The sequence below is a fragment of the Carcharhinus amblyrhynchos genome, chromosome 5 (genome assembly GCF_965287045.1).
Source record: "Carcharhinus amblyrhynchos chromosome 5, sCarAmb.v2.hapA, whole genome shotgun sequence".
In the NCBI taxonomy this organism is placed as follows: Eukaryota; Metazoa; Chordata; class Chondrichthyes; order Carcharhiniformes; family Carcharhinidae; genus Carcharhinus; species Carcharhinus amblyrhynchos.
In genome coordinates, this window is record NC_137328.1 from 31,959,192 (window position 1) to 31,973,846 (window position 14,655).

General features: G+C 39.1%; 1 protein-coding gene across 7 annotated transcripts in view; it reads right to left on the bottom strand.

Moving 5' to 3' along the window:
- Positions 1-2,529: 2,529 nt before the first annotated feature.
- The window catches only part of LOC145342941 (methylcytosine dioxygenase TET2-like), a 159,334-nt gene continuing 147,208 nt past the window's right edge, over positions 2,530-14,655 (bottom strand). For all 7 annotated transcript variants that reach the window (XM_080188581.1, XM_080188580.1, XM_080188583.1 and 4 more), the window contains one exon: positions 2,530-6,471. In XM_080188581.1, coding sequence (XP_080044707.1) covers positions 5,273-6,471 — 1,199 coding nt within the window. In that variant the 3' untranslated portion in view covers positions 2,530-5,272. The remainder of the gene's footprint in view (positions 6,472-14,655) is intronic.

Consider the following 14,655-nt stretch of genomic DNA (forward strand, 5'->3'; position numbering starts at 1 on the left):
GTCCTCAAGATGCTCTTAGCCAGTTGATACTTCTGTAGCTACTACTGTTTACAAAAGTAACAGTTGACTTGTTCAAAGTCAGGTCTGCTGAACAGTACATGAGTATTAGTTGTAATAAATTTTGGGCAGAATAGCAGAATTTCCTGAGCTTCAAATTTTGTCATGGATATTTTAAACGTTCACATGAATAGGCAACTGCGGCTTCAATTTAATATTTCACCCAAAATATATCTGTGGCCTTAATATTGTGCTCAAATCTCTGAAGTGGAGTTAGAACCCACAATCTTCTGACTCAGAGGTGATAGCCAAGTTGTAGCATCAGAAGATTCTATCCTACACCAAGTTCCTCTCATCTATTAACTCTCTTTTCTGATCTACATTGTCTCCCAGTTTCTCAACATTTCAAATTTAAAGTTCTTATTCTCATACCTCCTCAAGTATGACAGAGTGTCCATCACTGATCTCTCCGTTCCTCTTACTCTAGATCCACAGAATCTTGTCTTCTCTTTGTCCCTTTTGCCCTAGCACTGACAGCTGTACCTAAGCCCTACTCAGTAATTCCCTTACAAAATCCCTCCATCTCCTTTAAGAAACTCCCTCAAAACATTCTTTGCACCCACCCTTTCCTGATATCCAATTCTTTAGTTGATTGTCTATTATTCTCCATTTGCACTTTGGGACTTTTTTTGTAAAAATTGTTGGATAAATACCCATTTGAGAAAATCTCCATTACAAGGGAAGAAGTGTTAGGTTTTGTAAGGAACATTAAAACTGACAAATCCCCAGGGCCTGATGGTATCTATCCTAGACTGCTCAGGGAGACAAGAGATGAAATTGCTGTGCCTCTGACAGAAATCTTTGTCTCTTCGTTGGACATAGGTGAGGCCCCTGAGGATTGGAGGATAACGAATGTAGTACTGTTATGTAAGAAGGGTAGCAAGGATAATCCAGGTAATTATAGGCCGGTGAGCTTGATGTCCGTGGGACGGAAGTTGTTGGAGAGGATTCTTAGAGATAGGATGCATGCACATTTAGAGCGGAATAATCCCATTAGTGATAGACAGCATGGTTTTGTAAGAGGGAGGTCATGCCTCACAAATTTGGTGGAGTTTTTTGAGGATGTGACAAAAACGGTTGACGAGGGAAGAGCCATGGATGTCATCTATTGGTGCAAAAGGTTAAATCTCATGGGATAAAAGGAGAGTTGGCTAGATGGGTAGAGAACAGGCTTGGCCAAAGAAGACAGAGGGTAGCAGTGGAAGGGTCCTTTTCCAGCTAGAGGTCTGTGACCAGTGGTGTTTCACAGGGCTCTGTACTGGGACCTCTGCTATTTGTGATATATATAAATGATTTGGAAGAAGGTGTAACTGGTGTGATCAGTAAGTTTGCGGATGACACAAAGATGGCTGGTCTTGCGGATACCGATGAACATTGTTGGAGAATACAGCAGGATATAGATAGGCTGGAAAATTGGGCGGAGAAATGGCAGGTGGAATTTAATCCAGATAAATGCGAAGTGATGCATTTTGGTAGAACTAATGTGGGGGGGGAGCTATACAATGAATGGTAGAACCATCAAAAGTATAGACACACTGAGGGACCTGGCTTTGCAAGTCCACAGATCCTTGAAGGTGGCAGCACAGGTGGAGAAGGTGGTGAAGAAGGCATATGGCATGCTTGCCTTTATAGGATGGTGTATAGAGTATAAAAATTGGCTTCTGATGTTACAGCTGTATAGAACGTTGGCTAGGCCACACTTGGAGTACTGCATCCAGTTCTGGTCGCCGCACTATTAGAAGGACGTGGAGGCTTTGGAGAGAGTACAGAGAAGGTTTACCAGGATGTTGCCTGGTATGGAGGGTCTTAGCTATGAGGAGAGATGGGTAAACTGGGATTGTTTTCCCTGGAAAGCTGGAGAATGAGGGGAGCCCTAATAGAGGTGTATAAAATTATGAGAGGTATGGATAGGGTGAACAGTGGGATGCTTTTTCCCAGGTTGGAGGTGACAAACACGAGGTGTCACAGGTTCAAGGTGACGGGGGCGAGGTTTAACTCAGATATCAGAGGAACCTATTTTACACAGAGGGTGGTGGGGGTCTGGAATGCACTGCCAAGCAGGGTGGTGGGACCGGACACACTGGGATCGTTTAAGACTTATCTGGATAGTCACACGAGCAGACTGGGAATGGAGGGAAACAAAAAAATGGTCTAGTTGGACCAATGAGCGGCACAGGCTTTAAGGGACAAAGGGCCTGTTTCTTGTGCTGTATTGTTCTTTGTTCTTTGTAGTAAGTAACTAATAATAAACAAAAAAAAGTAAAGAATTATGTTGGGTTTCTTGATTATTCTTTGCAAGTAGCTACAATCAAGGTATTAGAAATATTCCCACTTTGTAGGAATTTGATTGTTTTGTAAATAGAGCTTCACTGGATTTCAACTTTATGTCCAAATAGATATTTCTCATGATGCAAAGTGTTTCATTAAGCTTTTTTTTATAAAAGGAACACACAACTTGTATATGTCTGCATTAAATAAATATAAATTTTATTAAAAACACCCACATCTCAGCATTATCAGGAATGATATAATAAACAGCTTTCAAATAACTTTCCGCTTTTAGTACATTACTTACAGTATTTATAACCAGCCTCATTTTATCTTTTTTCAACATACCCAATTTATCAGTAAAGAGCAAAGCAAAAGTAAAATACAGAACAGAAACGCATACAAAATGCACACCAAAACTGATTTTTAGTGTCAAATTCAGCCACATATCCTACACTTGAGTATACATTAACCTCTAGCTTGAGAAGTGAATAATATATACTGCCGTGCGTCAATCAAGCTGAAATTAAATTCAAGTAATGTCAACACCACTCTGAAGCATCTTCAAGTATGGCTAGCATCAACCCAATACCCTATACGTGCACTTTACTTCCAACAGACATGTTGCTACTGAAGCTGGGCCCTGTACAACAAGTGGCACAAGTTCACTCATTCATATGAGACATCAATAACCACCCACCCCACCCACCCCATACCCCACATGAAAATAACAAACTTCTCATTTCTTTTCTTTTTCTTCCCTTTTATCAGCTCAGTGCATACATACATACATCATCCAAATTCTTAAAGAATAAAAAGAACTATTACACACTTTCTCGCTTAAAATTAAAAACAAAGCCATTGCTTTACTAACGCTCATTTTAGAAGCATCAAGTACATGTATCCCACTATACACATAAAATCCAAATAGGGATTAAACAAAGTGAAGGTATCCCTGAAAATAAAAACAAGATAAAGGGTGATATTAAAACACAGGTGATGTATTGGCATAAAGGAGAATATAAGAGTTGTAATATCCCTGATCTTCTTGTAGAACAAAAGCTTGAGTTTCAAGTTATCAAGTATCAAAATGAAAAAAATGCATGTATATGTCATAAAGACTATTTTAAATTAAACAATGGTGGTGTACAAAACACTACTGACTTCTGAATCATCATTTTCCTGTTGCTCAGTACAAGAGCTGAGGTATATGACTAGTAGGAACATCTCCAACCCTCTTTACACTTCTTAAACTCACATTTTAACTGTAGCAGATTGAGTAGCACCATTCTGAAAAGAAAAGCTTAAAAAAAAGTATTAGGAAAATATTACAGTACTAAAATAGTAAAAGCGTTAAGTAAAAAAAAGAAAATTCTGTTTACAAGTTAATTTACTGTACACTTTTTAACCTTTTTTTGTTTTTTTTATATTTACAAATTAATGATTTGAACATTACCACAGCAAGCCAGCTGCCTGATTTCTCCATTTGGATACAACTAACCCTGTTTTCATCTTCCCTGGCACGTTGTCAGCTCCCTCTCTTTCTCTCTCTCAAAGACACTGCTTACATTGTAACTATATATAAAAAAGACATTTCTACCCAAACATTAACATCTCATCTCAAATCAAATCTATTGAGTGAATATATAATTCATTTATAAATGTCTTAATTGGTCTAGGATAACCATAGTATTATTGTCAAAAACATGCTGTGAGATAAGTGTTAATATGAAAGCCTAGGATCTAAAACTGCACAATCACTTTAGTGATGTATTATGGACTGTTATATTTTAATATAACAAATATAGCTGCATGCTGTATGTGAGCACCAGAATCAGTGTTCTTTGTGAAATTCTGTTAAGGTTTCCCCCTTGTGTCCAGTAAATCCCAAACTGTAAGATAATCAATGACACTTAAGTATACATAGCCGATTATCTGATTTATGGCTAGGATATTATAAAGTACTTTGACAGGTTTTTTTTACAGTAAATCTCTTAATGCCTTGGTACCCTATCACCCTTCAAGTTGTCAAAGCTTAAAATATTCAAAGTGCTTTTTGAACACTAAAATCTTACAAAATATTCTGTAAAATTCATTTTGAGGATCCTTACTACAGAATCAGAATTCACTGACCCTCCAAAGTACTTTACTACATTTTAAATGTAGGCCTTTTTTAAAAAAAAACAGGTGTAGCTTTAAGTTAAAATGTGTCTATACTATGAAAGGACACCTCAGCATCAATTAATCAAGTGAAAAATGTTAATCATTATGAAACCATTTAAATGGCATTTGAGACTTACATCAAAGATGTTAAAAAAATCCTCTCAATATAGCACCATGGTCTTCAAACTGTTCATAGCACCATGATCTTCAAACTTTTCAGTGTTTTTCCTGACTAGTCAACTAAAATCGGTTCTAGCTGTTTGAGTTGACTGTTATCTGCAAACAATATATAAAGGCAAAACAAACTGCTAAGAGTTTGACGGACATTTTTTTGTAACAAAAACTACATGTTGGAAATGTGTAGCTTTTAATTGTTGCCCTGGTAACAATAAAACTCAGCACCAGAGGATTAGCTTCTCTTCCTGTCCCACTTTCAAAGAATAGGCTCATTAATGACATTAGAGGTCACTTGTGTCTGGCATAAATATTTAGATTAAATTAATTTACAGAAAGATTCTGCATGCATCTATATTCTAGAATGATGTTCTGAAACAGCATTTTTTTTTGCATAGGACACTTTTCAGCTTGGTCCTTACTGTGAACACTCTTTAACAGTTGAGCTGGGATACAGGGTAAGTGTTTTGCAGGCTGTCTCCATTTGCTGGTGTGTTACACTTTTTTCCCAACGCTCCTAAAAAAAACACTTTTGTCTCCTCATTGGGTATAGCACAGCTGCCTTGCCAAATGCTAGACAGAATATGAGGTAACCCATATGAGTAGGAAGCTATATCCATCGACTGTAAGGCCCTGTAACCCGTGTGAAGGCATATGGGAACGCTGTAGTTACTGAGTTTGTTGTGAAAGTCATAGTCCTTTGTGCAAGAGTCTTCATAAATCGTATCTGAGGTGGTTCTATGGGCTCATGGGATTCTGGGACCTCTCGTTTTGCTTTCTTGCTGTAAGATTTGGTCGGCACATAATCCACACCAAGCCTCTCTGCCTCTTCTTCTCTTTCTCTGGCTTTATCTGCCATCTTGGCCTCCCAGAGTGCTAATCCATGTTTTGGCTCATTCATACTCTTGTGTTGATAAAATACAAGTGATATCCTCGTTGGGTGATTTCTGTTGGGGTTCTTCAATGGAGTTGTTGCATGTAGTTCACGTTTTGCACATTCAATAAGAATGGACCCATGGCATGGTGCCACAGCAACTCCTCCAATATCTTTATCTAGGAAGTTGTGTTCACTGTCTGACCAAACCTCTTGAGTTTCTTCTGCAACAGGCATGTTGTTTTGTGAAGGCATTTGAGAGGTGTTTTCTGGGATTCTGAGATTGACGGCTGCAGCTACTTCTGCTTGTGAAACATTAGCCATGTCATAATTAACTGACGTAGGAAGCCTTGAAATGCCATTAGCTCCAAGCAGATTAAGTTCATTTTCTTTATTTTCTATCTGGAAAGAATTAGCAGGATGATGATCATTTGCTCGGTAGGAACTTGTGTGTGAAGAGTGTTGGCTGCCACGAGCTACTGCTGAATTATCCAAAGACTGATGACTCAAATTTGACACGGATTTAGAAGCAGGTTCTGGAAGTTGGGCCTCAACTTGAGGGGAAGAATCGTAGGGAGAATAATGTTGGATGTTTGGTATTCTATTATCAATCGGGCAACCACTGTAACCATTAACCTGCATACCATAATTACAAAATCGGCTCATACACATCTGATTATTGCCATATCTGTACGAGTTTGAAAACTGCTGATAGAGCGTTTGAATTGGTGGCAGGGTTAGCTTGTTCATTGGAACTTGATAACGGTACATGTCCATATGATGTGCGAGTGATGGATAATAAGATCCCATATAATGGTGAAAGTTATCAACTGGTGTGCTTCCATTGCACTGATAACCTGGGTAAGTGCTTGGTGGGGCCGATGGGTAGAAACTGGGCATCGAATGTTGCTGAATAGCTGGAGGAATGATGCGACCTACAATCAAAGCAAACAAAGAAAGGTTTAGAATGTCAGGTATTTCTATTCAGTAATAATTTAGATCAAAGGGCTAACATTTGGTATTCAATAGCTGTAAGTTACAGGATCCTAATTAACTCATGAGGAAGACTTTCATAATCTGCCAGAATCTTGCTTATTTATGAGCATTGTTCAATTTTATTCTACAATCCAATTTTTCAGGAAACATCTCAACCATTATACAAAGCTGTAGCTGAAGCAATGAGGATACATGCAAGGAACAAAACACTGCACAGTTCAAACCAAGATATTCCTTTGTAAGTTAGACTTTCAGAGGCCCTGGAGCAAGGGAAAGCTATTTAGTCCATAAACTTGATTGAAGAATCATAATAAGGATAATTTTAGATGTTTGATATTCTCCTTCGCTCAGGCAATCATTGTAGCCATAATTTGCATTCCATAGTTAGAAAATCTACTATGGATATCTGGGGCTGGAATTAATGCTCCTACCATGTATTTGAAGGATGAAGGCCAACCCACTGCAATTATACTAACAGTGGGAGTGGTGCAAGCAGTCCAACCACCAATGGACCAGTTGAGGCCAAAATTGATGCCTATGTAAGCACCTCTTCAGGTGGTAGGAGAGGCCTATGCCAAGCAGACAGTTCAAAAGAAATCCCTGCATTGGCTGATGGTGGATAGGGTGGAGGTAATGTCCCTCCTTAACTGCCTCCTTGAGTCTAATGGAGAATCCCCCCAAGGTGTATCATCTCCATGTCACTGAGTTTGAATTGGTGTTAAGGCAAATTTGTTCACTGGAACTTCTCTTTCACAAGCCAGGTGTAATCAACCCTATTATAGGCTCTGCCTACTTAATTAGATTTAACAATTTGAGATATATATTCTTAATTCTGAAAAATAAATCAGGCAAACTCTGCAATATCCATCCATCCCAATACAGCAACTATTTAGCCTTATTAAATACTCTACATAGGCTGGAAATATCCTTCAGCTCTAGCAGTTCAGCAGCTATGATGCATTATAGAGTATTTTATTATTTGCCAACTCTGTCTTTATAATCTTCATTTTTACGCCCAATCAGATATTTATTGAGTCCTTTTTTGACAGACTTAGTTAACTTACTACCAACTATTTTTATAGCGTGTCTCTTCTATAATTCCATTACTGTGTCACAACACATTTATAAATTATTTTGGGGCTTGTCAATTTTGAACCAATGTCTTCCAATCTATGTTCAGAGTTGAAGAGAAATTTGGAGTTGTTTTAAACTGCTGAGGCAATAAATTGGAAGAGTGGATCATCGGCCTGTTCCAGAAACAACCTGGCTTTAATGTCCATTCATTTTATAAAGAAATTAAATTCTGGTAGGTTGTATAACAGATGGACAATCTGCTCAATCAGTTCACTGACAAAGAATGAAGGTGAATATCACTCAGTCTTTTATGCTCATGAGGCTCTTAAAGGCTCCATCTGAACTTCTCATGTTTAATGGAGACCAGTTCAGATCAGTAATGGGGAGGCGAAGACCAAGTGGTATTATTGTTAGACTATTAATTCACAAACTCAGCTAATATTCTGGGGATCCAAGTTTGATTCCTGTCACAGCAGCTGATGGAATTTGAGTTCAATAAAAAATATCTGGAATTAAGAATCTGCTGATAATCATGAAACCATTGTTGATAGTCGGAAAAACCCATCTGGTTCACTAATGTCCTTACCTGGTCTGGCCTACATGTAACTCCAAAGCCAATGTGGTTGACTTTCAACTGCCCTCAGGCAATAGCGATGGGCAACAAATGCTGGCCAGCCAGTGACACCCATGTCCCATGAATTATTAAAAGAAACTGTAGCCCAGCCATGTGGTGGGAACAGAACCGCTTCGTGGGTGCGCCTTTTACACCCCACCTGATCTTATGCTTCATTGATCTCAAAAGGGTTTGTTAAATAGGCATTTGACATGAACTCTGCCCATTTTTATTGGTTAAAACTACTCCTCCCCACCCTCTATTCCCCATCCAGTGTGTCACTTCTCCAAGCCAATCCACTGCTTTCTAAAACGTTTAATTTAGTACATATAGTGAAAATCATTCAGACAAAATAGATCGTGGTATAGGTGAAAATCTTGCATCAACAAAATGGTTTCATTTGTAATTGGTGCACTTGTACTGGCAGCAGTGTACAGGATAGTGAAAACAGATCAGAACGTTCCTGACGGTATATATTATTGCTGCTACATTACAGTATTTTAATTAGGTAATGGGAATGGAAAAACATGAGCACACTGGTGCAGTGGCTAATATAAACCTTTTGGGTTACTTTGAGTCGAAGGCTGCAAGTGGAGCTGCATTCTAAATCTATAACTGGCATGAGAATATTTAACACACAGTGGAAAAATGTTCTGTTTTCCATTTCTGTGGCCTTACTAAAATTTGGCTGAGGGACCAATTATGAGCAATTGACTACAAGCTGTTTTGGGATTGCAATTCAGGAACCAAGGCTGGAATTCTTCAGTTGTTCAAGCCCTGTCGCCACTGCCAGTGACTACAGGGCATCTGGTGATCAACCAAATCTCCATTCACTTGTGGGACCGGAGAATCCCAGCTGTGGGCAAGGTCAGAGAATCCAGTCCAAGAGTGAAAGGGCAGTTACTAACATGTTGCACTTTGGCCTTCCCTTTGTTGCAGTTCAATAAGGATGAAGCATAATTTGTGTGTGTCGTTGCCCCAGTAATAATTGGAATTCAAGATGAATATCTTACTGATAATTTCACATTTCAGCAGCTCATACAAAGGTGAGAGAAATTGAGAATTTGCTTTTTTTGCTCCCCTGTATTTAGGTGATCAGAATCAATTATCAGAACAAAAGGAGCCTGCAGCTCCTACATCAGAGACAATTTCTGGCTGCCACTGTCAAAATCGTATGGTATTGAGTCGAACCTGATTTCCATAACATTGTAAGAGATGGAACAAGATATCCCTTAACTGGGGATTATTTTTCCCACTTAAAACTGCCTCAGGCATAACTGGATCACATTGCAGCTAACATTTAATCATATTAATTGTTAAACACATGAAAATCTTTTTCTATTGTATCCCTGCAATATCACCGTATAAATAGCTGTAATATATAAAAGCATGGAATGTCTGTGTATTTGAATGAATAGTGCTTTACTGTATATTGTTGGGGTCATGTCAAACACTTGGAACATAGGATGATAGAACCTTAAGGAGACATTTCTGTATATTTTGCCTGTACTAGTCCTTCCACTGAAGCTCTTTATTTATTTTGATGCTACTGATCTTTGCCCATCTCCTTTTCTCTTCCTTTGCGCTATTTGCAGCAAATTAGTATCACATAATGAAAGTGGTCCCTTTAAGGGTGAGTTCCCTGAGGGCCACATCAGGCCAGACTCAATGGAGTGTCAAAGCAGGAAATTGAGTTAATTGGATCCAAGGGCGCATATCCCAAGTCAAGAAGGATCCTCAGTTGGAGCCACAGAAGGATGTGGTGGAGTCGCACAATTAATTCTGTCAAATCCTTTGTTGCAGATAACTATTTATTGTTGGCAATAAATCCTTTGTTAATTTGGGTCACATCAAATCGCCCCCGATTTATTAACCATGAAACAGTTTATCAGATGGTTCACATGAAGAGTTTATAAGGGAAGTTGTTACTCAGTTCCAACTTTTCTTCTTCAGTTGTCCTGAAGTTACCAAGATTATTTTCTTTGGTATTGTTAACAATCCTGAATTGAAGGAAACCAATAGAAACACATGTAGGAATGTCCCTACCTGACAAACCTAAAGTTGAACATCAGCTCAATTATCATGGCTTCTGCAAAAGGGCCTTTTACCCTTTAGGCATGAAAAGTTGCAATGAGGCCTGCACCCTGGATATTATCTGACTGAAGAGCAGGATCCGTTCAAATTGTTGGGAGTCCAGGCATCTGCAAGGACTTTCTGCATCAAGTTAACCAGAGAACACAATCTGCCAAAATTCCATGGGGGAAGAAAACTGAGTCCATAATGTCTTATGAACTCCTTTTATCCGCTGGTTGCTCCTTACTAATCCAATGATTTTTGACTGTTTCCTGAAATACATCTAGACGCTCTCTCATTAGTCTATATTCTCCATTATTTCTTTTCCAGGATTCCATGGCTTGCTTGTTTATAGCTCAAAGTTAACATCAATTTTAAAAATTTGCAGTTTTTGACTCTACAATCATGCAGAATAGGCGATATTGAATGGCAGCCTATTTTGCATCTCTTCCAATTTTTGTATCTATTGATACAAAATTGACAATTAGCAGAGATGTAAAATGGGTTGCTGATTTGTGGTTGTCCATTTAACACAATTTTGCAAAGTCCAAGGTGGCCTCCATCATGTTTGTCCTCTAATTTTTTATTACTATTACTTTTGCCAATGTGCCTCTAAAAATGCTTTCCAAGGTGTGTTTGATTAACCCAATTAATCCCTGGTACACTGGATTCATCCGCAACAATTTTAACAATTTGTAATCCAGTGAGATTGGGAGAATAATTGATAGTTGATTGTATTATTTTACACAGAATGGAAATAAAGCTGCTGAATCCCCAAGCCTCTAGTTGCTTTGTACCCTTTGTGAAGATGGGCATCACTTTAGCTTATTTCCAAACTACTGGCTTGGAAATGCTCTTATTGGCTCTTCCTCATGACCAGGGATTATTTGTGGGACAATTATGTGTGGGACCTCAAAGTTTTCTCTGCAATCTATACACTCTGGGATAAAGACCATCTATTGTTTGGGATTTATTTGTTTTGAGATTATTTTGTCTTTCATGTTCTCCAACACATATTTCTATTTAAGGAGGACATATTACTCAAGTATTCCCATGTGAATAATTGAAGGATGAAATTGTTTACAATCTTTACAAACTAATAATCCTCAATTTTGCTTGGAATATGGGCAAAACCAAAACAGCCATATTTATTGCCTATCCCTAAATGGATGAGGTGGGCGTTAGAACCCACCTGCCCTTGTAAAGATGCGTCTTCCATGATAATGCTTGGTAGTTTCATTTAGGTACTTTTTGTTACCTATCCCCAGCTCTTTTCCTGGGGTTGTACAATATAATAATTTTATTGCTGTGCTTATCCTTTACTATTATGTGTTTTGCAATTTCTCTTTGCTCCTCTGATTGTACTTTCTTATAACAGTTAATAGTCACATAGAAAAATGCGGGCTGTTAGGAAGAACCAGTATGGATTTCTAAAGGGGGAATTGTGCATAACTAACATGTTGTAGTGTTTTGAGGAGTTAACAGAAAGGGTCAATGAGGGTAATGCCCGTGATATGGTGTACATGGAATTTCAGAATGCATTTCATGCAGTGCCATACAACAGACTTATGAGAAAGATTATAACTCATGGAATAAAAAGAACGGTAACAATGTGGATATAACATTGGCTGAATAATAGGAAGCAGAAGTAATGGTCAATGGATGATTTTTGAGCTAGAGGATGATTTGTAGTGGTGTTCCCCTGGGTTTGTTGTTGGGATCCTTCTCCTGATATATATTAATGATTTAGATCTTGGTGTGCAGAAAACAATTCTAAAGTTTGCTGATGATACCAAACTTGGAAGCATTGTAAACTATGAAGAGGACAGTGTAGAAAAGAGCGTAGACACCATAGAACCATAGAAAATTACAGCTCAGAAACAGGCCTTTTGGCCCTTCTTGTCTGTGCCAAACCATTTTTTGCCTACACACACTGACCTGCACTTGGACCATATCCGTCCACACCCCTCTCATCCATGTACCTGTCCAAGTTTTTCTTAAATGTTAAAAGTGACCCCGCATTTACCACTTTATCCGGCAGCTCATTCCACGCCCCCATCACTCTCTGTGTGAAGAAGCCCCCCCTAATATTCCCTTTAAACTTTTTTCCTTTTGCCCGTAACCCATGCCCTCTGGTTTTTTTCTCCCCTAGCCTCAGTGGAAAAAGCCTGCTTGCATTCACTCTATCTATACTAATCAAAATCTTATACACCGCTATCAAATCTCCTCTCATTCTTCTACGCTCCAGGGAATAAAATCCTAACCTATTCAATCTCCCTCTGTAACTCAGCTTCTCAAGTCCCGGCAACACCCTCGTGAACCTTCTCTGCACTCTTTCAATCTTATTTACATCCTTCCTGTAACTAGGTGACCAAAACTGTACACAATACTCTAAATTCGGCCTCACCAATGCCTTATAAAACCTTACCATAACACTCCAACTTTTATACTCGATACTCTGATTTATAAAGGCCAATGTACCAAAAGCACTCTTTATGACTCTATCCACCTGTGACGTCACTTTTAGGGAATTCTGTACCTGTATTCCCAGATCCCTCTTTTCAACTGCACTGTTCGGAGTCCTACCATTTATCCTGTACGTTCTACTTTGGTTGTCCTTCCATTGTGCAATACCTCACATTTGTCTGCGTTAATTTCCATTTGCCATTTTTCAGCCCTTTTTTTAGTTGGTCCAGATCCCTCTGCAAGCTTTGAAAACCTTCCTCATTGTCCACTACACCTCCAATCTTTGTATCATCAGCAAATTTGCTGATCCAACTTACCACATTATCATCCAGACCATTGATATAGATGACAAACAACAATGGACCTATCACTGATCCCTGTGGCACACCACTAGTCACAGGCCTCCACTCAGAGAAGCAATCCTCCACAACCACTCTCTGGCTTCTTCCATTGAGCCAGTGTCTAATCCGATTTACAACCTCCCCATCTATACCTAGCGACTGAACCTTCCTAACTAACGTCCCATGAGGGACCTTATCAAAGGCCTTGCTAAAATCCAGGTAGACAACATCCATCGCCTTCCCTGCATCCACTTTCCTGGTAACCTCCTCAAAAAACTCTAATAGATTGGTTAAACAAGACTTACCACACACAAAGCCATGTTGACTCTCCCTAATAAGTCCCTGTATATCCAAACATTTGTAGATCCTATCCCTTATCACACCTTCCAATAACTTGCCCACCACCAACGTCAAACTTACTGCCCTATAATTTCCTGGATTTTTTTTGGAACCCTTTTTTATCAACGGAACAACATGAGCCACCCTCCAATCATCTGGCGCCTCCCCCGTGCATACTGACATTTTAAATATGTCTGCCAGGGCTCCTGCAAGTTCAACACTAGCCTCTCTCAAGGTCCGTGGGAATACCCTGTCCGGTTCTGGGGATTTAGCCACTCTGATTTGCCTCAAGACAGTCAGCACCTCCTCCTCTTTAATCTGTAAAAGTTCCATGACCTCCCTACCTGTTTGCCCTATTTCCGTAGACTCCATGCCCGTTTCCTCAGTAAATACGGATGCAAAAAAACCATTTAGTATCTTCCCCATCACGTTGGTGGAGTAAGCAAATAGGTGACAGATGAAGTTCAATGCAGAGATGTGTGAGGTGGTGCACTTTGATAGGAAGAACATGAAAAGGAAACACAAAATAAGGGGTAAAATTCTTGAAAGGGGTGCAGGACAGAAGGACCTTAGTACATATGTGCATGGATCATTGAAGGTGGCAGGACAGATGGAGAGAGCAGTTAATAAAGCATATAATATTCTGGATTTTATTAATAGGAATACAGAGCACAAGAGCAAGGATGTTATGCTGAACTTATACAAGACACTAGATAGATCTTATCTATAATACTGTTTACAGTTCTGGGAGAGAAAAGAATGCATCAGAGAGTGCAGAAAAGGTTTGCATGAATTGTTCCAGGGATAAGAAACTTCAATTATGAAGATAGATTGGAGAGATTAGGACTGTTCTCCTTAGAGGAGAACAGCCAAGAGCAGATTTGATAGCAATGTTCAAAATCATGAAGGGCTTGGATAGAATAAATGGGGAGAAACTGTTACCACTCATATAAAGGATCAAGAATGCAAGGGCACAGATTTAAAGTGATTTGCAAAATAAGCAAGTGTGATGTGAGAAAAAATCTTTTCATACAACAAGTGGTTCAGGTCTGGAATGCACTATCTGGAAGTGTGGTGGAGGTAAGTTTAATGGAGGCATTCAAGAGGGCATTAGATGATCACTTGAATAGAAATAATGTACAGGGGTAACGGGAGAAAGCAGAAGAATGACATTCAGCTATGATGTTCGTTTGAAGAGGTGGTGCAGACACGATTGG